This window comes from Microtus oregoni, unplaced genomic scaffold (assembly GCF_018167655.1).
Source record: "Microtus oregoni isolate MIOR12 unplaced genomic scaffold, Mior012 000029F_ref0000214, whole genome shotgun sequence".
Lineage (NCBI taxonomy): Eukaryota > Metazoa > Chordata > Mammalia > Rodentia > Cricetidae > Microtus > Microtus oregoni.
Genome location: NW_024543088.1, coordinates 22,516,829 through 22,542,877, shown reverse-complemented (window position 1 = coordinate 22,542,877; position 26,049 = coordinate 22,516,829). Strand labels below are relative to the sequence as shown.

The 26,049-nt window shown below is 43.9% G+C and overlaps 1 protein-coding gene across 1 annotated transcript in view; it reads left to right on the top strand.

The window, feature by feature from the left end:
• Klhl6 (kelch like family member 6) overlaps positions 1–25,423 on the top strand; it is a 39,233-nt gene extending 13,810 nt beyond the window's left edge. The window contains exons 2-7 of the mRNA XM_041678178.1: positions 4,543–4,708; positions 10,832–11,281; positions 16,261–16,498; positions 21,016–21,218; positions 22,618–22,831; positions 24,070–25,423. Coding sequence (XP_041534112.1) covers positions 4,543–4,708; positions 10,832–11,281; positions 16,261–16,498; positions 21,016–21,218; positions 22,618–22,831; positions 24,070–24,371 — 1,573 coding nt within the window. The 3' untranslated portion in view covers positions 24,372–25,423. The remainder of the gene's footprint in view (positions 1–4,542; positions 4,709–10,831; positions 11,282–16,260; positions 16,499–21,015; positions 21,219–22,617; positions 22,832–24,069) is intronic.
• Positions 25,424–26,049: the final 626 nt, after the last annotated feature.

Below are 26,049 nucleotides of genomic sequence, written 5' to 3'. Positions count from 1 at the left end.
CTGACATCCACAGGCTCTTCATGCACCTACTGCACATCATGCATGCAGGCAAAACACCCACACACATAAAAATAAATGAATTCTTGTGAAAAATGAGATGAAAAATAAGAACTGGTTTGAAAAATGAAGATGGAAGGTTTCGGTGCTTGCAGCTCAGAGTTTCTGGCCATAGCCAGCAAATTCATGCTGTTTTCCACCACAGTTGGATCCAGTGACTCCCTGATCCTTTGTGTAGAAACTCCTCTGACTACACTGGAACAATAACCCTTTCTCTTTCTTAAAAATTGATTTTATTGAGCTATATATTTTTCTCTGCTCCCCTCCCTTCTTCTCCCCTCCACTTCAACCCTATCCCATGGTTCCCATGCTCCCAATTTACTCAGAAAATCTTGTCTTTTTCTACTTCCCATGTAGATTAGATCCATGTATGACTCTCTTAGGGTCCTCATTGTTGTCTAGGTTCTCTGGGATTGTGAATTGTAGGCGGCTGGTTTTCTTTGCTTTATGTCTAAAAGTCACTTATGAGTCAGTGCATGTAATATTTGTCTTTCTGGTTCTGGGTTACCTGGGTCAATATGATGTTTTCTAGATCCATCCATTTACCTACAAATTTCAAGATATCATTTTTTTCTGCTGTGTAGTACTCCATTGCATAAATGTACCACATTTTCCTTATCCATTCTTTGGTCGAGGGGCATTTAGGTTGTTTCCAGGAATAACCCTTTCTTAACAGCACTGCTCATCGAAAAGAATGTATTAACCTGGTTGCACATATGTGAACACACACACACACACACACACACACACACACACACTCACACTCTGAAACAGGTTCTTGATCTCAGGTTTATTCTGACCAAATCTCCCCTGCTTCCTTTTTCTGAGTTCTGGAATTACAGACATGTGCCATCTGCACACAGCTGCACTCCTGAGTTAATTTTTGCTCACTTTGCAATTAAGTTAGTGCCATAACACGGAATGTCTTAGTGAAGCAGAGAAGTTAATTCTTGGTCTGAAGAAGATGGGGAAGAGGGGGATGAGTAGGGAACTAAGTATTGGTAAGCAGGTGTTAAAATGCATATGACAGCAGAGGTGAGGGGAGTACTTGTTTATAGGGCTGGTTGTGTCACGCTACGGGAGCTCTGAAACATGGAGCTTATAGGAGAGGGTAAACCACAGGCTAGTTGGGCTGGAGGGAAAATTCCAGTAGTGGTGTTCAGGGTGTTCAGGAATAGTAAGTGGGATGCATGTAGAGGTTTAGCCCTTTCCAATTCCAGGCCCCGGATGGGAATTTTTTTTGGTGGGAGGCGGGGATCGGCTCCTCTTCATTCGCTAGAGGATGTTTGACAATTTTTGGAGTGGTAGGTGACTGAAAAGAAAGCCACTCCAAGGATCTCAGAAAGACAGTTTGTCCACTGCCTCACTCAGTCATTGACTTTAGAGATGAAATCCCAGCGGATTGGGAGAACTGGTCTAGGCAGTAGGGACTCTGTAACCATGGCAGTCAGTCCAGTCAGTTCATATGGTAGCTGAGAAGATGATCATCACAGTAGCGAACAAAGGGGTGTCCGGTGCAGTGTCAGGCTGTGAGAGTTTTAAGAGGAAAAGTAAAGCCAATAAATGTGGAGTGGTGGTTTTAGATTGGGTACAGCAAGAGAGGGGAACCTCTCTGGAGAAATGACATTTGAGGAGGGACCTCAATGACGGGTAAGCCCCATGGACATGGGAGAGCTGTGTGGCCCAGGCAGAATGGTTTCATCTGGGGCCTGGCTTCATCTAGGTGAGCCTTGGGCCTGTGGTATGTCCATGGCTGTGGTGAGAGGCATGCTGAATGATCTGGGCTCTGCTCAGAGGCATCACTGGCTCACAGGATTGGGCAACTGGCTTATTGCTCTGAAACGAGTTTTTTTTTTTTTAAACGAGGATCTCATGTGAGTTGGTCCATACCTTTCTAGAAAATACTTTATTATGAATATCTTACGTGCTATGGGGTAAGTTTTTTATTTTATTATTTTTATTTTTGAGAGAGGCAGGGAGGAATATGTGTGTGGCACACGTATCATAGAACAACGCCTGGGAGTTGTTTCTCTTTCCACAACATGGGTTCTGGGGACTGAACTCATGCCATCATGTTTGGTGACAGGCATCTTTACCTATGAGCCCTCTCACCAGGCCTCTTTATTCTTCTCTTTCTCTTTTCCTTTTTTTTCTTGCTTTCTTTCTTTGAGACAGGCAAACATCAGACATCAAACTCAGAGATCTGCCTACCACTGAATCTCAAGTGCTGGGACTAAAGACATGTGCTGCCATATTTAGCCTAAAAAAACCAGAACTATATGTGTCCTAGGCTGGACTTGAACAACTTGATCCTCTTACCTCTGGTTCTTTGGCATATCCTACTGGCATATACCATTACAACTGTTGTCATTCTGAGTAATTATTCTTCTCAAAGGACGAGTTTCATCATAGCATTTCCATCCCATCATTTTGACTTTTTTTGAGATAGCCTCTTTTATCCTGGGCTGACTTTGAGTTTGCTATACAGTGGATGGTGGTTGGATATGAGTTCATCTTCTGCCTTCACCTCCTGTGTGCTGGGATGATAGGCATATGCCACCTTGCCTAGCTGCCATTTTCATATGTCTGTGTCATCATCTTTTACTCTTATGCATCCCTTCCCCCCACCCTACTACCCTTACTAAGAGGTAAATTGCTAACAACCAACCCAGCTGTGCTACCAGAGAACATAACCTGGTCTAGTGTACTCAGAGTGATACCAAGTCAATCCCCCCAGCGTTTGACTTTGTATCTTAATGATTTTCTTGACTATTGTATCCTGTTAGACTCAAGGTTGGGGGCTTAAGCCCTAACTTCTGTTTATTCTGTGGCTGACCATCTCTGGAGATCAAAATTTGCCCATGCATGTGTGTCTATGGGTCTCTGGGAGCTGCAATAACTGCTTGGGAGTTTGGCCTATAAAGAATCTGTAGGCTTAGCTTTTGTGTTCAACATGGTGGCCATGGCCCAGGGCAGTGACTACATGTCCGAGGAGAGCAAGGACATACTGGGGCTGTGGGAGCTAGATGTGCACGAGCCCTGGAGAGAAAGACGTTTCCCTTATACTTCCCCTTTTCCCCTCTCCCATAAACAGTTATGGAGTTAGTGTACTTAGAGCTATGTTAATGGAACCCAGACTCTGCCTTTGCTGTAGCTGAAGGGTGGACAGCGCGCAGAAACTCTGACACCAGGAACCTGATAGAGACCAGGACACATACTGACAAGCTAAGACTGAAATGGTGTATGACCTCCTCTCGGAGTTTAGAAGTAAAGCATCCCTGGCATGCTCATGTGTTTGAAGACTCAGTTCCTAGCTGGCGGTGCTGTTTAGGGAGGATGTGGGACCTAGTTGGAGGAAGTGGGTCTCGGGGAGCAGGCCTTGATGCTTACAGCCTGGCCCTACTTCCTGCCCTATCTCTGCCTTCTGATCTGAAAATGCAAGGAAGCCGCTCACTCTCCTGCTGCACAGCTGACCTTGCTGCTGTGCCTTCTCTCCCACTGTAGCCTGTGCCCCCAGTCCTGGAGCTGGAGGATGCATCTTCCTGTTAAATTACTTCTTGTGAGGTGTTTAGTTGCAGTAACAAGAAAAGTAACAAATTCATCCATCTATCCCCCATGTCTTTTCCCAGCTAAAATTCCTCTGATTTATTCTGGAATATCTTGCTTTTTTGAGCTTTTACTGATGCATAGTATCTTACTTATTCTTCAAATACATCAGTAAGGTAGGGATTTACCAATAACCATTAAACATTTGCATTGATTTATATTTTCTCACTTATGCCATGGAGTAGTGTGAGTTCAAGCTTTGCCTGGACACTAGCCTTCTTCCGCCCACCACAGCCATCAGGCAGCACTTTTCAGCTCTCTCCTGGGCTCCTGGAAAACCAGGATGCTTGAGAATTACCTGTTCCTGGAGTGAAGGCTGTCTGTGGTCCCACGGTGTCAAAGCAGTATCTTTATCTCTGCTGGGACAGCTGTGGAGTGCACTGTCCCAACCCTGCAGGATTAGGCTGGAGCTGATTTCTCTCTGGACACAGTCTTGCTCCTTTGTCCCTTCCTGGTACTGAGCCCTGGCCTCTCTAACTCTGTTGATTTTCTGGGGAACAGGGATATGGGCTAAACAGGATGTTATCCACTGTGTGTGATTCTAAGAGAGAGTTCGAAAGTCACATCTAGGAATGACAGCTCAATTCAGAGTACAGGTGATCCCAGAGAGACTAATGACAAGATACATTAAATACATTGAAATTCATTTACTTCATTCAAGAGTTCTTTATGCTAGGCACTGAAATAGCATCTACAAGGAGAGCCAAAGAATCAAGGGGCAAAATCTCAAGAAGTCAGCACATCAAATGATTCTGTTTCTATGTTGGTTCTGATTTGGGACTTCACTGTTGCAGGAGGGCAGAAGACTCTAAAAGGGGATCTGTTCAGGTCTGGAACCCAGAGTCCTGGAAGGATTCACATCACAGGTCTCTCTTCCAGGGCCATGTTCTGCAACGACTTAAAGGAGAAGTATGAGAAGAGGATCATTATTAAAGGGGTGGATGCGGAGACCATGCACACTCTCCTGAACTACACATACACAAGCAAGGCTCTGATCACCAAGCACAATGTTCAGCGGGTTCTGGAGGCCGCCAATCTTTTCCAGGTGTGTGAACCAACAAGTTCTGTGCTTTCCTTTGAAGTCAGTGAAAGCAGGGAGCTCTAGAGACCTGCTTAGGCCGGCTTCTAGATCTGTATCTGGAATTTACACACACACACACACACACACACACACACACACACACACACGGAGAGAGAGACAGAGAGACACACAGAAAGACAGAGACACACAGAGAGAGACACAGAGAAAGAGAGACAGGAGAGATAAACACAGAAACAGACAGAAAGATGGACACACTCGCTAAGACAGACATACAGACAAAGACAGAGACACAGAGATAAACACAAAGAGAGATAGGCACACACACATGGAAAGAGAGAGAGGAAGGGAGGGAGCAAGTGAGCGAGCAAGCTTACCTGAAGGTCAAAAGATGCTCAGTTGGGCACTCGGTGACAGGCGATGCAATGAGGTGTTTCCTGCTTTACCATACAATACTAAGGAAGTGTGGTGCCTTGGTCCCTGACTGCACCCCAGTGTCTTCCAGGTGTTGCCGCCTAGTTAGAGCCAGTGGTGTGGCCAGGGCTTCCTACACACAACATTTGACTTTATTATAAGTTGGGCACAAAATTAAGGCGACACAGAGGATGACTGAAAGTGCAGTGATGTGGAACTGACTTTTCTGATGGGAGACACTACTGCTTGCCATCACCACCATGCAGCTTTGGGGCCATGTTGTCTAGATATGGGGAGTCGAGACTTTGTGTGGCTGTGAGAGAAGAGCATTGAAAGGTAAGAAGTGTCACAGAGGAGGGAGATCTTCAGAAATACTTCCAAGTAATATATTGTTTCTGTTCAGTAATATTTGTTTCATATAATTGTAGTAATTACACTAGCTTCATAAAATAATTAGATTATGAATAATATCAGTTGCATCCATAATTAAAACAGGGATTCCATCCAAATTATCATCTTTGCCTAGGTTGAGAGTCATACTATTGATCTTGATTCCATTGTATTAATGTTGTCTCGTTGCCTGGATGTGTAAGAAACAGTCCAGGGAGAGACCATATCACTACCTGGGAGAGACCATATCACTTCCAGGAACCAGGGATAAGTATCAAATCTTGTACATGGCTTGTTTCCTATGGAGGTGGTCTCTGCTTGGGTCATAATTAGCTTAGTATTGAAGGGAACAGAACCCAGGATGCTTACCTTCTGAGGGGTTCATGGTCCAAGCTTGTTGGTAGTGGGATTAGCTCTGTTGCGGCTAGAGTTAGGGAGTGATTTATAAGGTCTGACAAAAGACAGGATCATGGAAAGAAAATAGAAAATCCACTACAAAGCAGCCCTGATGAATTCTGAGTAACAGGTTACCACCAGTTAGGCTCAGTTTCCCAGGGCTTCCTGAAGATGTCAAGCCAATTATTTCGGGCTGGGCTGGTTTTCTGGTGATGTCCCCTAGGCAGTAAACACTCACTGCCTTGACCGTCTGTCTGTGCTCACCATCAACCAGTTTGATTGACAGGAAACCATCCTTCTTTATGGGGGGGGGGGACTCATCAACTTCATGCTCAGTGTTTATAGTTAATCTCGTCCTGCCCACCATCCAACAACATACCCTCAGCGCAATCTTTCTGTGTCAAGAGGTCTTCTGAACTTAATGTGCCCACAACCTTGAACACAGTGACCTTTGCTCAGGAAAGCTGCAGCAGCCCTTGTTATTTTCATGCTAATACCCTCTATTGGAATGTAGGGAGTGTTGCTGACTTGTCTAAAGATGAGAAAACTGGAAATAGTAATAGCTATGACATTTACTGTTACAGATTTAGTGTCTGGCACCAAAGTAGAAGCTTATTTTTTTGAGTGACAAAGTTTGGAGTTGTTGTCAAGTCTCCTGATTCTCTCACTGTCTCAAAGCAGGTCTCACACAATAAAAAAGATTTACTTTTCTTTCTAAATGTAGTTTTTAGTATTTTTAGTTTTCACATTTTTACGTGTGTGTGTGTGTATGTGTGTGTGTGTGTGTGTGTGTGTGTGTGTGAGAGAGAGAGAGAGAGAGAGAGAGAGATGAGTGTACCCATGCCAACAGAGACCAGAAGAGAGTGTCAGAATCCCTGCAGCTAGAGTTGTTTCTAGCAGCTGTGAGCTGACAGATGAGGATGCTGGAATCGGAACTTAGGTCATCCTGCCCAGCCAACTTTCTAGTTCTAACTGCCCAGACTCAGTTCTGGTGTGTGCTGGGGGAGTCGCACTGGGGCAGCTGCTCTGTATGCCATCTGATCTTCAGAGCTGGGGTTCGTACAGGTAGAAGTGTGTTGGATAAGTGTGTATCAGAGTGGGGCATCCTGCAGCCTGTAACTTCACTTTCACACTGGGGTGTGTAAGGAGCACTGTGTGTGCTCCAGCTGTCAGCACAGTGCACCCTCCTGGGCCAGGGAGTGCGCCCAGCAGCACATGACTTTCCTTATTTTATTCCTCTGTTTGTATTCTAACCCAGGAGCTTCTTTTCTTCTTTGAACGTAATTCATTTGAGTTCTCTGTATGGGATTTTATTTAATTCACCCTCACTAGGTATCATACTGTGGGATTAGTCATTTTGGGAGGAATTATGGTATCTTGGCTTTTCATATGTTACTTCATCGGACGGTGTGTATTTCTTTGCTTTTTTTTTTTTAAATCAGCTATATTCCTTTAGTTGAAGTATTTGCAATGTTCACATGAGACTAAGGTGTGGTAGGGTTAAGTGTTCAGAAATAGTTCTCATAGTCCAGCATCCCAGACGGCCTGGTGTTAACTGTATATCAGAGTAGGATATTAATTGTGAGAACAACCATGTTGACATTTTGATGTCTGACATAATATGCAAATGTTGTACTTTGTGTGTGTGTGTATATATATACGCACACATGTAGTACACACACACACACACACACACACACACGCACTGAACGTTTCAAAAATGAATAAAGAATCAGGATAGATACTCCTCAAAAGACCTTCAAATGGCTTCTTTAAAACAGACGTTTCTTATGGGAACTGTGGCCATGTCTCTTTGATGGTATTTTAGGAGTTCCTGTGTGGTCGTGTCTCTTTGGTGGTATTTTAGGAGTTCCTGTCAGAGTCAAGTGCTGACTGTAACTTTTAATTCACTTATCCATCTAACAGGAAACTGGTTATACCTGTTACTATTATTTGTCATCTCTCAGTTCTAAAAACCAGGTTCGAGGAACAACATGCTGAAAATTTATCCAAAGGCAAATACATAAAAAAAAAAGTTCTTGTTTTCATGACTCCCTCAGCAAATTCCTAGCTACTGGTTGGATCACTCTGCAATACTTGTTGACGCATATTTTGGGAGAGCTTAGGCAGTCAGAGACACCTACTTTCCCTTGTGGTCATAAGGTCTCTTGAGATTCTCCTGGCTTTTTTTAGCCCAACAGCGCAAGCCTGCCACTGTCCTTAGCAAGCAGGCTAAAGGTTCATCTTGCCTCCTTCTATGTGACTTCAGGCAATGTCTTTTACTCTGAATTCCCTATTTCCTCCTGTCTGTAGAGGGACAGGGAGGGAGGAAGGGAGGGAGAAGAGGGCTGAGGCACGTGCGCATGTTCTTTGTCAGGCTGCAGGTAAAATCTTAAGTGTTTAAATCTGTAAAAGTAGCGTGTAAATGTCCACTTGCAAGTGTAGTTGGAACATCCCCTTTTTACTAATTAAATAAGAGAGGTTTGTTTAAAAATAGTTTGTGAAGTGCAGTGACAGATGAAGAAACTCTCGGGTCTTAGTGCATTCCAGATGTCTATTAAGGATCTTTTTCTTCTGTCTGGCCCTTCCAACTCTTCTGCTGTCAGACTTTCGTAGTAGACATTGCTGGAAATAAAAACAAAATCATGACCTAGAACCTCTGGGCTGCTAGAACTGGCTGGGCAGAGCACAGAGCAGAGCTGTTACAGGCACCTCCACATGAGGCCGAGGAAGGGATAAGAACAGATTCCACATCGGGGAATTAGAGAAGCCACTGGGGAGAACTGGCATTGAAGAAAGAGCTTCATGGAGGGGTGGGCTTTATCTATTCTTCCTATTCCATTTTTTATTTATACAGTTATTTACCCAGAACTAAAGTGCCAGGGTGAAGTAGATACTTTATAATGTTACCATAACAGTGAGTAGCTCATAGAGTTTCCCAGAGTTGAGCGTGGTGGCACAAGCCTGTAATTTCAGTCTTTAAAAGGATGAGGCAGGAGGATAAAGAGTTTGAGGCGTCTTTGGGCTACGAAAATATAAATCAAAAATTAAAAAAAAAAGACATGCAAAAATCAAACAAACAGTTTGGATTAGGATTCTCAGCTCAATCACTTTCACAAGCAAGGAGCTGAGCTGTAGGCACACTGGGTTCTACAGACAGAGCAAAGGGAGGCAACACCAACTCCATCTTTCTCCAGCTTTGTGTTGGCTCTCAAAGAAACATTTTGTAGATAAGTTGGAAGCGATGATCTGATAGGGAAAATCATGTTTTGTGATTGGAAATGGCACTGAGAATGGGGGATATGTGTTTTGGAGGGGTACTGCAGTGTAAAGATTGAACTCTCTTCAACTCAGTCTGCCAGTTCCAAACCAGTCCCAAGACCACTCCTGCCCCACCCTCCCCTTTTATCCTTATTGCTTCTTGTCACCAGAACCTGTTCTTTGCATACCATACGTCCCCTGCCAGGTCTGTCCCCATATCTCTTCTCAGTACCTGCCCTCAGAGGGGCTTCCTCACCTGGCCCTTCCCTGTGATCTCCTTCTTCCTTCACTTAGATGAGCAGCGCAAACACACTGAGAACATGATCTTGTGAACCCAGTGGACAAAGAGAGGTCCAGACTTGTGCAGCACACAGCCCCAGAGAACAGTAGTGAACTAGATGCCTGTGAGATGTGATCTGTGAAATATCAGCATTGAACACAATGGCAATGACGATGTTTTGTAATTTATAAAATGCTGCCCAAACATTAAATTCATATTCTCTGCAGAAGATGATGTAGAGTTAAGGTGGGATATGGGAGCCAACCAATATTTTTTTTTTTACAAATTATTCTTTTTCAATTACAAAAGTGATAGTAATTCATTGGGGGAGGGGTAAATAACACATTAACAAAGAGTAAACGTCCCATAGCTTGATTGGTGAGTGTGATACCTTAAACTGTAGTATTTTATATGTCAGTTCCCTTGGGATCAGAACTTGGATCACCAGGCTTGATTAAAAAGCATTTTTATCTGCTGAACTATCACCCTAGTTCAAAAGATAAAGACTCTTATTAAAAATAACTGTAAGACCATAATTGCCCCTAAAATTAATAATACTTTTTCATGTTTTCAAATATTGGTGCTTGTAAACATTTCTCTGACTTAATTTGCTGCTTACATCAGACATTCAAGTATGGTCCATACTTTGCAGTAAGTTGATATAACTCGTAAATCTCTCATCTTTATATTTTTAGTCTTTGATAATTTATACATGCATATAATGGTTCTTGGTAATATTTACACCTCACTTCTCTAACTCCTTGAGGACCCACTCTGACCCTTCATCCCTCCTCCCAACTTCATCATCCCCCTTTAGAAAAATAACCCACTAAATCCAATTTGTGCAATTGCAATCATGGATGCAAGCAGAGTTCCTCTTTTCACATTTCCCCTCCTTCTCTCCCTTTTTTACATTTGTAGCATATTTACAGGAGAAATTAGACCAGTTGTTCCATGGAGTTTCCTACCATCTTGATGTGGATGAATGTGTATGTATGTATGTATGTATATTTACTTCTATATCTCTTCCGTAAATTGATGATTAAATCTAGAGGTTTAAATTTAGGAAAAATAGCTTGATACCAGAGCACTTACTTAACACATGCAATGCTGTGTGCTCCACCCAAGTCCTATAAAATAAACAAAAATAAATCTAGATGTCTGATCAGATTTAATGCACGGATCTGAAAACCCAATACATTATATTTTTCAGAGGACTTAAGGTAATCTTGTAAGATGTTTTTAAATTATTTACAGAGTTCTTGGCTATGTGAATGTACTGTTCGAAATTTAGGCTGCTGCTGAGTTTTTGCTGGCACACACAACTCACTGATGAATGTTCTTGTGGACGGAGCACTTCCTGGCCTGACTCTCCACCCTTCTGTTAGTTTCTGCAGCTGGTGGATGCCTGTGCCAGCTTCCTCACAGAAGCCTTGAACCCAGAAAATTGTATTGGAATACTGAGGCTGGCAGACACACACTCCTTGGACAGTTTAAAGATGCAAGTTCAAAGTTACATCATTCAAAACTTCGTTCAGATTCTGAACTCCGAGGAGTTCCTTGATCTTCCGGTGGATACCTTGTATCACATCTTGAAGAGTGACGATCTTTGTGTGACGGAGGAGGCTCAGGTGTTTGAGACAGTGATGAGCTGGGTCCGGCACAAACAATCAGAACGACTCTGCCTACTCCCCTGTGTTCTTGAGAACGTGCGCTTACCACTTCTGGACCCGTGGTACTTTGTGGAGATGGTTGAAGCAGATCCTCTCATAAGGCAGTGTCCCGAGGTCTTCCCCCTGCTTCAGGAAGCCAGGATGTACCACCTTTCCGGCAACGAGGTAGGTTGGATGTGAGAGGCGCTGCATTTCATTGGCAATGTAAGAAGAGAGCCAGGGCTCTCAGAAATGCAAGTGACCTTTGCTCACACCTCAGGACAGCAAGCAGAGGAGTCCAGTCCTTCCAGAAGCTGGGATTCCTGATCTGTATAATGGGGATGATAGCACGTTTTTACATAGCCGTGGGGAGGATTTAGTGAGAAGTGGAAACTGTTTGGCACCGTGGCTGTCACATCTGTCCTCTGCCCAGTTGTGTAGGGTCCCCTCCAGTCACCATTCTGAAGGGATGCTACTTCCTTACATTTTCCCATTCTTGTGAGCATTTGTATCTGTTGTTCTGTTCTGACGCTGTCTTGCATCACTTTTCCCTCTCACTCCTCTCCTGTATCCCCTTTATGCTCAAATTCATGGTCTCTGTTTCTTTAGTTGTTGATGTTTATGTTCTGCTGTGGTTTTTATTTATTGTGTCCAGTTCTCCCAAAGGATACGGTTTTCCAGCCTTCAGGACAAGGCAAGGTCCAGAGTCCCCTCATTTCTTCCCTGAATTTATAGAAATTCCTTAGACCTCATTACTGTACTCCCAGTCTGTTCTCCCACCAACTCATCCCCACTCCTGGGATGATGGAGGATGCAGGTGTGAACTTTGCTCCTGACCTGACCTTTTCATTGGCTCTCCTTCACTTTCAGGAAGCCATCCACTCTTTCTTCTAAAGTCCCCTGAGCTCTGTTCACTAAAATACTTCTTGCTTAGGTCTCTGGCATCATTTACTACCCACCTCTACTGTGTGTGTTTGTATTTACAAATTAAAAACAAATTTAATTAAAATCCTCTTTTGAATGAAAATATCATTGCATCTCTTTACCCTTCCATTTCCTCCCTCTCACTCCTCTCCTGTATCCCCCTTATGCTCAAATTCATGGTCTCTGTTTCTTTAGCTGTTGATGCTTACGTTCTGCTGTGGTTTTTATTTATTGTGTCCAGTTCCCCCAAAGGATATGGTTTTCCAGCCTTCAGGACAAGGCAAATGTTGTCTAATGCTTCCTTCTTCTTCCTCTACCTAACTTCTGCGCCTACTCAAAATCCAAGGTTACCTTCTTCAGAGAACCCTTTGTGTTCCCATTGGTTCGGTCTTTGGTCATGACACAAATGTCACATGGTGGGCATTGAATTCATCATCTTGTAATACTCTAAACTTGCAACTTGTTATAGTAGGAACCAAGTCTTACTGGACTTTTTGTCTCTAGATCTTAGGAGAAATCTCTGGCGTGTTGTGAATGGCAGTGTTTATGGATGACCCAATGGGCACCAAGAAGGTGTTTGCTGCTACCTGTTCTCCTTTGCAATTCCTCAAGATGTTTTTTACTCATAATCTTGTAAAGACAAGGCCAGATTTAGCGGAGGAGCAAGCTCACCAAAAAGCTATGGTATAGGGAGAGGTTGCTGTTGATTGACAGGCATGAAACCTCATGTGTACCTATCACTGTGCAAAATGTGCCAAACCTCATCTGCAGGCTATGGTAGAAACCTCAGCCCAAAGTTGTTCAGGAATCGTCTCTGTCTGCGACTCCTCTGGAGGATATTCCTTCATCTGTATGGATCGCTGTATTCCTTGACTGTTCTTAGAACTGCTTGCTGCTCATTTATTCTTCACAGGTATCCTTGGAGTTTGGCGTTTGGTCAACCTGGGGTTTTCCTTGAGAGAGGAGATTCTCACTTCAAAACATATCACGCTAACAGACACATTGCTGGTCTGTTACTTCTCAAACAGAGTTGCAGAGAATTTCTCTGTCCAGACAGGTTGCGGATTTGTTGGCATAAAGCTGTTCTCAACTCCGCCCATTATCAGTACTATCTATAGACTATGTAGTGACGTGGATCTATACTATCTATATAGAATCTGTAGTAACATAGCATCTTGAATTCCAGATAGTGGCTCTTTGTGCCCCCATTGGTCTTGCTAGAGATATCATAAATTCTGTTGATTTTTTTCAATAAACTAACTCCTGGTTTAATTTTATTTTCTCTGTTGTTTTCTGTTTTCTATTTAATTTTCTTTCTATTTTGATCATGATAGAATTCTTTTTTTTTCTGTTTACATTCTGAATTTACTTCCCCCCACCTAGTTTCTTAAAGCATAAGTTTTGGACATTGATTTGAGACCTTTCTTTCTCCTATCCTTGTTTACCCCATTGGGAATCACTACATAATGAATCACCCTACAACTTCACAGTTTAAAGCAGCAGACAGGGTTGCAGATCCGTGGTAGAGTTCTTGCCTAGCACGCATGATGATGCCCTGTGTTCAATCCTACACTGCAAAAGGAAAAAGAAGAACGTAAAATGGCTTGGCTTAGTTGGGTGGCTCTGATGTAAAGTTTCTTACTAGGTGTCGATCCAACTATTATCTATTGGCTTAGACTTCAGCAACCTAAAGCTCAAATGAGATCCAAGCATCCACATGCTACTCACTCAGAGTATTGCAGGCATGCATCAGTTCCTTACTGCCTATTGGCTTGAACTTGTGCTTTCTTGCCATGAGGGCATCTACATAGCAGATGGCATTCCACTAGCGCAAATTATCTTAGAGAGACTAAGAAAGCAATCAATATGGAAGCTTTATTGCCTTTGGTAGTGTGGTGGGACACCACTTCTGCTGTAATCCTTTGGTTAGAGAGACTGATTCCAGAACAGTAAGGGCTCTGAATTCTTGGAGGAAGACATTACTTGAGGCCATTGTGGAGACTGGGTACCACACTGATTTGTATTGTAAGAGGTAGTCCATAACAGGGACCTTGGCTTTCTGTCTTATCCATCCATCCATCCATCCATCCATCCATCCATCCATCCATCCACTGACTCATAGAAAGCCATAAGACCCAGGTAATGATTGTTCTTTGTGCTGAGAATCCATTAGAGAAAAAGGGATGTCCTTATAGTAAATTATAAGACTGTTCTTGAAGCATTGGCTACTGTACCAAAATCCTGACTGAACAAAGATGACCAGCTTGTTTTGGAGGTTGTGCCTCAGCTGTGGGGAGGGAATGTTTGGGAACAGAAACCAGGCTGATGTTGGGAAGAAAGGTGCAGAGAAGCACTTGTTTGTTTGTTTGTTTGTCTTTGGTGTCAACTCTTTGCTTGAATCCTACCAACCAGCTTCGTACCTTCAGATGTCCCCAAGCTCTGGCCCACTGCTCTCATCCTTACCCCATGGACTTTCTACTGCTTATGCTCTCAGGCTCAGCACATTAATGAGGATTTATCCTGTTACATGTCTTCCCGCTCTTCCTTTGTACTCACAACTAACAGGCCCGCCACCAATGTTATGGCCACAGTACAAGCTCACAAAGTAGGGATGCAAAATTTACTGGATCTAGCTCCTTGGCACACACACACACACACACACACACACACACACACACACACACAAATAACAAATTGATGTTGTTAATGTTTGCTGGGGAGCCACCCGGTCAGTGGTGGTGCACACCTTTAATCCCAGCACTCGGGAGGCAGAGACAGGCGGATCTCTGTGAGTTCAAAACCAGCCTGGTCTACAAGAGCTAGTTCCAGGACAGGCTCCAAAGCTACAGAGAAACCTTGTCTTGAAAAACCAAACAAAAAACCAAACCAAAAAAAAAAAAAAAACCCTTTTGTTGGGGAGACACAAACATACTACAAGACTCACTCTAGATAGATATTAATGACAAACCGAAATAACGATTCCACTGAAGTTAGCTTGGTGAGCTGGGTGACCCCCCAGACGGCTGCATTACTGAAAAGTCTCACCTCATTATGGATGATGAAGTCACACAAACTGTATCCTGGAGTCCCATTTTCATTTACCGATGGACTTCTTCTTTACTGTAGCATTTCCCAAGATCACTTGCAGCTGGAGGAGAGTAGGAGACAAGTAATGGCTGGACTCCCGCATAAAGGCCCCTCTTCCTTCTATTAGGGAATGTCAATAGTATCAGTGACCATTACCATAGACTGCAATGTTATATAACGTGCTTGGCCCAGGGCTTGGTGTATAATAAGTAATAGAAAACAGACCCTCTTTCTATTTCTTTCTCTCAAAATGAGCCCCCCCCCCCAACCCCCTAGCTCTCTTTCTGGAACAAACAGTTGATAAGGAAGGAAAGCATGCATCTACAGCCTGGTAGTCCCTCCCCCTTGTACCAGCAAGACAAGCTTCTGGTCCTTCCTACAGCCTGCTCCATGCCCCTTGGCAGGTGCAATAGGACAGACTGAATTTTAAAGTACCTGTGTAAAGTTAGCCTATCTCTTGAAAACCCATGAGTCAGAAACACCCTTTCTTCTTGGGGTTTGAAGCAAGGCTCTCTGTCTCTGTCATTTCTCTCCCCCACCCCCAAACACACACATCTTCAAGGTCCCATTATGGCCGTTTGTGGTCACAATGCTTTATTTCTCTTAAGGAAGTTCTTCTTTGGATTTGAAAACCTGCCATCCCTTGCAGCCCCATACCCAACCCCCGCCCAAATAAAGACCTTCTGAAGGGTGACGTGTGTCAGTCAGCTCCTTCCCGTGGACCCCCAGCCTGTTCTTTCTTTTTTACATTTTGACAATAGGTATTGAATAAATATTAACTTTGACACTCATTCCAGGAGCTCAGGTTTCAGAACAGGTAGGAGAGAAGAGGCGGGAAGTGCATTTGGTGGCAAACAGATTTTTGTCTTAAGATAGCAGCAGAAATGACAGGTAACAATTCATTCAGTACCTGTTCCACAGTGGGATCTGGGTCATCACAGTCCATGTGTTATGCCATCTAATACAACAAACCTACTGGGTAGTTACAGTCAGACAGCCATCAAACAGATGATGAAGGAATGGTCAAGGAGAAGTCACAAGACTAACAGTGGTGGAGGCAGAAACCGGGACCTGCCTTTTGTGGTTCCACAGCCCAGGCTGTGCATCGTCATGTTCTATTCCCTCTGTCCACACATCCTCTCATTGATTTCTAGATTATTTCAGAGCGCACCAAGCCCAGGATGCATGAGTTCCAGTCTGAGGTGTTCATGATTATTGGCGGTTGCACAAAAGATGAACGATTTGTGGCCGAGGTAACCTGCCTGGACCCCCTGAGGCGCAGTCGCCTGGAGGTGGCCAAGCTCCCGCTGACAGAGCATGAGCTGGAGAGTGAGAATAAGAAGTGGGTAGAGTTTGCCTGTGTGACATTAAAAAATGAGGTCTACATCTCAGGTAAGCTGGAGGCTGGGATCAAAGCGGTTCCTCAATAGCATTCTATGCTTCCCTAAGTAAAAACCAACCAACCAACCGCCGTGCGAGAATGTCTGTGAGTTCAGTGTTCTAGCTCTGTGGGTCAGGATACAGAACCAGGAGCTTAGGTGGTTTTATCCTGGAGAAAGCATTATCACTTCAAACATGCTGAAATATGAGCAGCACAGACAGCAAAATGGTTTGTTCGGTCTGCTGCAGGCACAGGGCACTGATCTGAGTGTAGGACTAGCATAATGAAATGTCATATCCCCCCACAAACCTGACCTTCCCAAACTTCTCAGTGATCTGCTTCTACTGAAAGAATGGGAATACATTTACATTTTCGTTGCTAAGTTATTGCTCAATTATTAACAGTTATTTACACTTGCCTTCTCCTTAGACTTGAAGTTCTGTGAGAGTTAAATCTGTCTCTCGCACCTAGCAATGTAAATCCTCAATAGATATTTTTGAATGACACAGTCTCTGTCATCTTTCCCGCTTAGTAGGTAAACCTGTACTTTAACAACACGTAATTACCAGTCATAGCAAGAGAGGGTAAATTATGAAGTAGGAGAAAACAGGGCTCAGAGAGGTTCTAGGTTATATCCTGGGGTTGGACAGGATCACAATCCAGGGGCTAAGCCCGGGTCCTAGTCCTTCTCATTCATATAAAAAGAAGAGTGCAAGCATCCCCTTCCCACTGCTTTGTATTTAGTGTCCTCCAAAGAGTAATGTTAGCTGATCTCCGTGTCTGTTCATAATATTGATCAGACTATAAGTTTCTTTTTATTGTAGGAATACCATAAGATTTGAACAATACAGAGAATGGCATTTGGTTCCATGATAATTTCCATGTTTTAATATTTTTTAATAAATTATTTTTATATTTTGTTAGGATAACTAATATTGGCTATTTCAACAAGCCCCAAGTCCCACTTAATGAATGAACAAGGGTGTGTGGGAGTGGTGGGGTCAGGAGGCCATCGCTTAACTTAGGCTTTCAGAGACTCGGGTTTTTTTCTGACATAGGATTCTGCCATCCTCCACACAGGGCCTGAAGGAGAAGACACAGCTACTCCACAAAGCTATAGCTTGCAAGGCCACAAGGCCACTGGCAAGAGCCAACAGCATGCCCTTCTTTCCCAGAATAGAGGGTCGGCAATGTAGTTTAGCTATGTGTCCAGGAAGGAGGAACAGATTTGGTAATCAGAACTGATTTCTGCCACCGCACATGTACTTACTGTTTATAATCTACTTCAGAAAAATACTCTAGCAGACATCTGCATACACAATAACTTTGAATTTGTGGAAAGACTCCTAGAAGCGGTCTTAAGACTAGTGAATTGAGAATTTGTGGAGAATATGTTTCTCCACAAAGATTACACATTTTGCAGCTTAACCAGAGCCCATTTTCTACATTCTTCAAAACGATTGTTATCAACAATTATTTCTGATGTAATAGACTAAAATATATACATTTACATTCTCGTATCTTTAGTGATATTGAGTAAATTTTCATATAATTATTGGCTAATTGTATTTATTTTAAAGTATGTCTCCTCATACCCTTTGACTGTTTTCTATTGTTGTGTATTTGTCTTTTTCTTACTAAATATCCTTTGCTCTGTGGTGTAGTTACTTTCCCTTTAGATTGTGGTTGTCTTTTAACTTTCATTTACATTCTCACTCCCATTTTCTTTCCTGTGTGATTCTACTTTCACATCACGCTCTCCAAATCCCTGAGTTAGTCTCCTACATCCTTCTCTAAGTCACATTTGAAACCTGTTTTATGTGTAAAGTGGCATAGCTATCTAACTTGTCTCCAGATGGCCAACTGCTAAACAACATTTAATCACTTCTATATATTTGAGTTTGTTTTTGTATTCAATTTTAGTCGGTAGTTTATCTAACCTTATACTCACACTAGTTTCATTTTGTTATTATTTTCACATTTGACCTTCTTTCTCTCTTCATTTCCCTTTCCCAAAAGTCCTTCCGGCGGTGGTGGAACACTTGTCTGGAATTCGCTTCCTCACCCACACCACAGAAAGCTTTTTCTGGAGAATCTTCTAAATATCTTGTAGCAGTCTACACACTGTTAAAAGAACTGAGGACACAGATACCTGAGGGAGGTTGGGCAGCTGTTAGGTAGCTCTTCTCATCTTTGCAATATGCTTTCCAAACCAGCCAGATGTTAAGTCACTAAGGAAAGCACAGCATCTGTTTTCTCTTAATAAAGACCTCGTTGAAAGTTTTCATGGTGTTTTCTAATCTTTAATACTACCCAAATGGAACCGACATCACAATGTCTTGAGTAGAGACCCCCCCCAAAAAAAAGGACAAAGCAAAGACGAAGGTTCAAGGCATGTGGACACAGCCCTAGGAAAGGAAGAGCAGCCCCTCTGCAGCCATGGTACCAGTCGGTGACACACCCACCAAACTCAGGCACACAGTTTCTATGCCAAGGAGCCAGGCTTGACCACTCTTATACCCAAGAAACAAATTTAAACAGTCATTGGTAGTAAAAGTCAATTAATACAGCCAAATTAATAGTAAAACGCAGAAGAGGGGATTTATTCAGTGAGGCCACATTGGAAAGAAGGACAAAGATGATCAGGCAACCCCACTCAAGTTCATATTTGGGGTCCCCAAATGAAGTCACAGGCTTTTGATTTGATTTGATTTGATTTATTGAGACAGGGTCTCTCTGAGTAGCCTTGGCAGCCTTAGAACTCTCTGTGTAGACCAGGTTGACCTCAACTTCATAGAGATTCTCCATCTCTGCCTCCGGAGTGCTGCTGTGAAAGATATGCACAACTAAGCAAGCAGTCCTAAGGACCATTAAAGTGTGGTCCTATCCATTAGTAACCCATCTTTGGCCGGGCTTTGGTCCTACCTACAAGATTGTCTGAAAAATTGCTAGGACTCTGGGAAATCTCTTTATGGCAGGCAAATTCTCCCCCTGGCCAGCACTTTGCTCTCAGCCTTTTTCGTCTTCCAACATGAGATTCCTAGAGAAAGTCTCATTTCCTGGGGTCCATGGTTTCATCTCTTCATTCTTGTCATACTGGTCACGTCATCATGCCATTGTTCTTTATTGCAGAGGGGGTGGGGCATCTTCGAGGACTACTGGAAGCATCTATAAAAATTCACATGCGCCTTTGACATAGACATCATAATTTTTGTGTTCTAAGAGAGTGGTTGTAAAGAAACATTAGCCATTTCACTCTCAAACGATCAATTGTAAACATTCCATATTTTCATAATAAAAATTAATTAAAAATAAGACAAAGGCACATTGCCATTTAGAGGTGCAGGGATGGGTTCCTTGACTCTACCAGCTAAAGAAATAAAGGCAGGAAAAGAGTGCTGCTAGAAATCATAGGGAGCCCCAGAAGACCCATCAGATAGCACCCAAGAAGTCTGTTCTCTCTTTGGGGTTCTTGGTTTTCTTATTAATAAAAGATTTAAGAACAGACTCAAATGAAGCTCAAGGGCAATTAATTAGAGTTTAAAAGAAAAACCCAGGAGAGGAAGCTGTAACTCTTACAGCTGCCTGGAAAGGAGGAGGAGACAGGAGGGGGAGAAAAACAAAAGTCAAGGTGCTTTAGATAAGACTGCATGGAGGTCAGCCAGCTGGGCACAGGCAGCTCGGGAGTCTGGTGGGTGGTGGAGTGGGGGAGGGGATAAGGAGTGGGCGGTGTCTTTAGAAAGAGTACGGAATCCCAAAACCTTGCTTAGAGAGTTTAAAGTGCGTTAAAGTTCTGGCCAGTATCTGATAGAAAAGCCTAGAAAAGAACTAGAAATAGTCAGGACATCATCCGGTTCTGGCTCAGTGTAGGGAGGGCACTAGGGCGGGAACTCTGGAAAGGAAGAGATGCATTGTCTTAAGGTGGACCTGCCTTCCTGGCAGGAGCCCCAAACTGTATTCCAGGCCTGCCCGACTGGATTAACCCTTGAGAGTAGGCAAAAGCTTGCCTAGAGGTCGATTCCATTCTTTATACTACTTACTCTTTTATGTAGATTGAAGATGTAAGTGCAAATAATGTTGCAAGATCTCTTGGTAATTTCTTCCACACTGTTGCTTCTTCTAGTTTTTTATTTGTTTGTTTAAATAAATGAATAAATAAATACACTTAGCACATGAACTTTCTTCTAACTTTCGGACTGTCCAGCCCTTGCACAGTCTTGCTCCCCGCTTCTTGGGGAGCACAAACACTGGATTAGACTCTCCCACCCACCCAGACTGACCTCACTGAAGCCTTCTCTGGATCCTTCCACGTGGCCCCCCTTCCTGAGCTTTAGCGGCACAGCCCGGACTTTGTGGCTTCTCATTCTTTTGAGTTTGTCTTGTCCTTCCTATGAGACCTTCAGGATTTCTCCATCTCCCCTTGGCTGGGACTTGGCTGAACACTTAGCGCTTTGAGGAGAATGCTGGGGGAAAACTGGATTTGGAGACGTCTGCTTGGTGTTTTTAAAGTACTTTGTGTCTCTTGTAGGTGGCAAAGAAACACAGCATGATGTTTGGAAATATAATTCTTCAATCAACAAGTGGATTCAGATTGAATATTTAAACATAGGCCGCTGGAGGCATAAGATGGTCGTATTGGGTGGCAAAGTCTATGTCATTGGGGGTTTTGATGGCTTACAGAGGATCAACAATGTGGAGACTTATGATCCCTTCCACAACTGCTGGTCAGAGGTATGGAAGATCGTTTCTGGGAGCAATTTCAAAGCTTCAACAACAAGAACAAAACAAAAATCCTGCCAATGGTGGTGGCTGATGATTGATCACTTTGACACTGCCTATGGTGGTGGCTGGTGATTGATCACTTTGACACTGCCTATGGTGGTGGCTGGTGATTGATCACTTTGACATTGTCTATGGTGGTGGCTGGTGATTGATCACTTTGACATTGTCCATGGTGGTGGCTGGTGATTGATCACTTTGACATTGTCTATGGTGGTGGCTGGTGATTGATCACTTTAACATTACCTATGGTGGTGGCTGGTTGATTGATCTATTTGGTCCCATAGACATCTTCTTGAACTTCTCTCTTCCTAGGAGTCAAGAGTCAATATTATTGATCCAGTTAGAGTAGTAACATTCTTCCAGGCGACCTGGCTCTGTGTGGGCATTGTCCTGTGCTAGCCAGAGCCCTATCTATAGAGGGGATGCTGAGCCTACCCCGAGATGGTTAACCCCATTGGTCGTATGACCTGGCCTAGAGTCTCTCACCTCAGATGCCTTCTGTCCTGCTCCCCTCAGTACCAGAAAAGGGAGGATCCATTTCCTCCACCATTTGTGAACCCTGGGTCATTTGGTTATGAATAGAAGGCAGGCTGTATTTATTTTCTCATTATTGATGAGCCATTTCCAGGCCTTTGTGCAAGTCTCGAGCAAAGCCACCTCTGATTAAAAACTGCCCTAGGATAAGAAAACAACCTTATCTTCAGTGTTTCCAGATCATTCTCAAGTGCAGATTTTCTTTCTTATTGTCAGAGCATGTTCCAGCTTCAGAAAATTTAAAAGCACAAGGAACGGTTATCATCACATTGCTATGACATCCAGCTAAGGCCTGTGAACCATGGGGCTGGAGTCCAAGATCTTCTCTAATCATCAGGTCCCATCACTTAGTCCTTCAAACTAAAGGGTTATGCAGATTGACAAGAGGCTCCTAAAAGTCTACTTTAGTGTTATTGGGCTCACAAACGAAAATCTGGCTTATCCCCAAATCTGCAGTGTTGCCTCTGCATGGGAGCATCTACATATGTACGTACCCTTAAACTGACCTTGGCACCTAGCAATTGACCATTGAAGGAATATGAACATGCTGTCTTCCTGTACAGGGACATTTAGTCTTGCCTGTGTCCCTCCTTCCCTGAGAGCTGGGCTGGGGGATAAACAAGCAGGATCAGCCAAGACACAGCTTGCTCCAGGCTTCCTAGAATCTGTAGAGACAGTGGGTTTTGTTTCTCTGTGCATTTTCTTGAGAGCCCATGGGCTTTGCCATTTCAGTTGAAGCATGCCCGAGGATGTGCTCCGAGCTTCTCCAGCAATCTGAGCAGCACACTGACTCCTGTGCCCTCTGCCCCTGCAGGCTGCACCCCTCCTTGTCCATGTCAGTTCCTTTGCCGCTGCTAGCCACAAGAAGAAGCTGTATGTCATTGGAGGAGGACCCAATGGGAAGCTGGCCACAGATAAGACTCAGTGTTATGATCCTTCGACCAATAAATGGATTTTGAAGTCGGCCATGCCAGTAGAGGCTAAATGCATCAATGCAGTGAGCTTCCAGGATCACATCTATGTTGTCGGTGAGTCGGTGAGGGTTTCTTACCTCTGTAGCCCGTCGTCCCTGTGGCCATCCAGGAGACCAAATATTATCATTTTGAGAATGCCTGGGTAATGTGAATAAGGTTGAGAAGGAAGAGAAGGTGGTGTTGACCCAGGCCTTGTTGGAATTTCCCTCGAAGTCCAGGAGGTAGAAGCAGCCACACAAAGCATGGATGCCATAGTCCAGTGGAGGAGGCCAGTGGTCAGTGCAGGAGTAAAGCTGTGTAGCAAACATAGCAAATATACAGAAATTGAAACATGCAGCGTAGCAAATGCTCAACGAAAAGGAACCATTTGTACGGGTCAGTTTGTGATCATGGACATGCTCCTCTCCTCCTTGGTTTTAGGTACTTGGGGAAAAAAATGTACTTAGTTGAGAGGCAGCCTGGCCAGGCAGACCACAGTTGGCATGTAATTGTTAAAGACTGGTGGTTTTCAGCCCCTGACCATTCCTTAGGATTACCAGAGAGTGCTTTACAAAGTTACAGTAGCCAGGCCTTATGTCAGGAGGGGAGAAGGGTGTCTGGGAAGAGTACAGCTGGGGTCTTCAAAACTCCAGCTGATTTTCATGTGCAGCCGTGATAGAGAACTGCCGATTAAAGAGATGCCAGAATACAAACAGCTTCGGTGGGTAACTCAGGGCTGATCAGGGGAGGCACTGGGAGGTGACCCTTACAGAAAATGTAGCTCTCCCTTGCTGCGCGTCTCTTGGGGTTTTGTTTGTGGTCAGTTCTCCAAGGTCTCAAAGGTCCAGTATCAAGATGGGCAACCTCGATGTCCTTGATCCTGCTTACTCTCCAAACAGAGGCTGTTCCTGACTATTGCCAGGCTGACGGCTTTTATGAATTGCCTCTGTACACGGTCCGTTTGTTATCTGTAAAACTGATTTTAGTGTATAGGGACGCAGATGAGAACGTAGCCACGCTGAGATACCTGAGGCACCAGCTGGGGTTCCCAGGGAGCCGGTCTGAAGGTGTGTTTTGCAGCTGTGCTCAGTCAGATATCTTTTAGAACCAGATTCCCACCCTGTAAGAACTGAAAGGAGATGAAGTTTGCACCTCAGTAACCTGGGGGTCCATCCCGGCTTTCTGGGAAGAAAGCCACCAGTCTACTGTTTCTCTGGTAAGATGGTAGATCTGGCCTAATCAAAAGTAGAACTCGTGTGGCTAATGAGGAAAGGCCCAGAAAGATGCCAAGCATGCGTGTTCTTTCTTTGCAGGTGGCGCCATGAGAGCGCTCTATTCCTACAGCCCTCTGGAAGATAGCTGGTGTCTGGTGACACAGTTCAGTCACGAGCGAGCCAGCTGTGGCATTGCGCCCTGCAACAACAGGCTGTACATCACCGGAGGGAGGGATGAGAAGAATGAGGTCATTGCCACTGTGCTCTGCTGGGACCCCGAGGCTCAGAAGCTGACAGAGGAATGTGTCCTGCCGCGAGGAGTGTCCCACCACGGCAGTGTCACCATCAGGAAGTCATATACTCACATCCGGCGGGTTGTGCCTGGGGCAGTGTCCGTGTGACTGTGAAGGGACTCAAGAAGGTGCCCCTGGAGTCTCTGAGCCCTGATTCCGCACCCCAGCTTACTCAGGTCCCTTGCGAGCCTTAGGCTTGCCTTGACTTTAACGCTTATCATGGGGCAGCTTATGAGACCAGCCGGGAATGCTTGTGTGACCTACCTCAAGATGCAGGGTAATGTTTAACATTCCATACATGCCTACGTACCCTGGCCTGTGCCAGGCTCTTATCCATGATAATTCGCTTAACTTTGGTAATGACCTGCTGCCGGATAGTATTACGCCTGTCTTAGAGGTGAAGAAAAGGCATTTCAGACAGGCCAACCTTCCCCAGGCCACTCAGAGAGCAAGCCACCAGTCTACTGTTTCTCTTCTGTGCTGGAATTAACACAGGTCTTCCCGGATCAGTGTCTCTTTCACCACACTTAACTCAGATAGGAAAATCGAAAGTTAACCTCAAACTTGGCTGGTGTCTCTTTCCAGCAACTTTGCTGAATACTAGGAAATAAAGGTTTTTTTTTTTTTTTTTTTTTTTTTTTTTTGTAAATATGAGACTACTAGTCTTGGAGCTTTTTGGGCCACATGTCAAGAACATCTTCTATGATCTTCCCCTGGACTAGTCTGGGATGGCCCAGTTGTTTTGAAAAAGGTGAAAGACAGGTCCTGTTTTCCCCACATCGTGGCCATTGTTTTTGATTACAGGATGCGCCATTTTGGACTAGAACTACCACTGCCGCTTAGTGGCTGGGGGCGGCTCAGTGGATTAGCACTTGCTGTGCAAGCCTGAAGACCAGCGTTAGGAGCCCTAGAGCCCACACAAAAGCTGAGCAGGCATGAGCTGCCTGCAATCCCAGCGTTTGGAAAGCAGAGACAGGGGTTCCGCAGGGCAAGCTGGGCCGTCCAGTCAGTCAGAGTTGGTGACTCCAGTTCATCCAGAGACCCCGTATCCATAAACAAAATTGAAGAGTGGTTGCCTGGAAGAGGTCTCAGCAGTGAAAAGTGGAGCATTACTGAGGAAATCATTTGACATCTACTTTGGGTCTTCACACTTGTGAACACACCACTCACACATTAAAAAATAAAATTGAATTAAAGTTTGAAATAAAAAGATTTTTGAAGTTTTGCCTTCTCAGTGGTTTGATGTCCTGGCTTCTCAGTGTACAACTACTGTTTTATTTTTGTGTTCTCTCTCCTCACCACTTGTGAACACCTTCATACTACTGGTCACTCTTAAGAATGCTCTTCTAGAAGTCATTCTTCTGGAGGGCATTCAAGAATTTGAGTCTATGTTCCCAGGACCTGACTTTCCCAGATTTTAGTTTTCAGGGTCCCTGTAAATCCTTCATGTAGGCTTCATATCAACTTGTTTCAGTTTCCACTTAAAACACAGAGTCAGCCCTTCACTGAAAGCAGAGGTATTTCAGATGAACTCAGTGGAAATGCATTTTCATTCCTGAGGTGGAGACAGGGGCCATGACGTCTTGTTTCACAAGCTGTAGTAAAGAACACAGTGACTACATCATCCAAGATGCCTTATTTTCGTTGTATAAGTTCTCGATTCTCTTGGTAGAGTTGTACTTCATGTCAGAGGGTTATACTATGCTTGTGCACCTCCGCAGTTTTGAGAAGCTAGTAGAATTAGAGTTGATAGTGAATTTCATTTTCATTAAAAAGTTATGTCTGG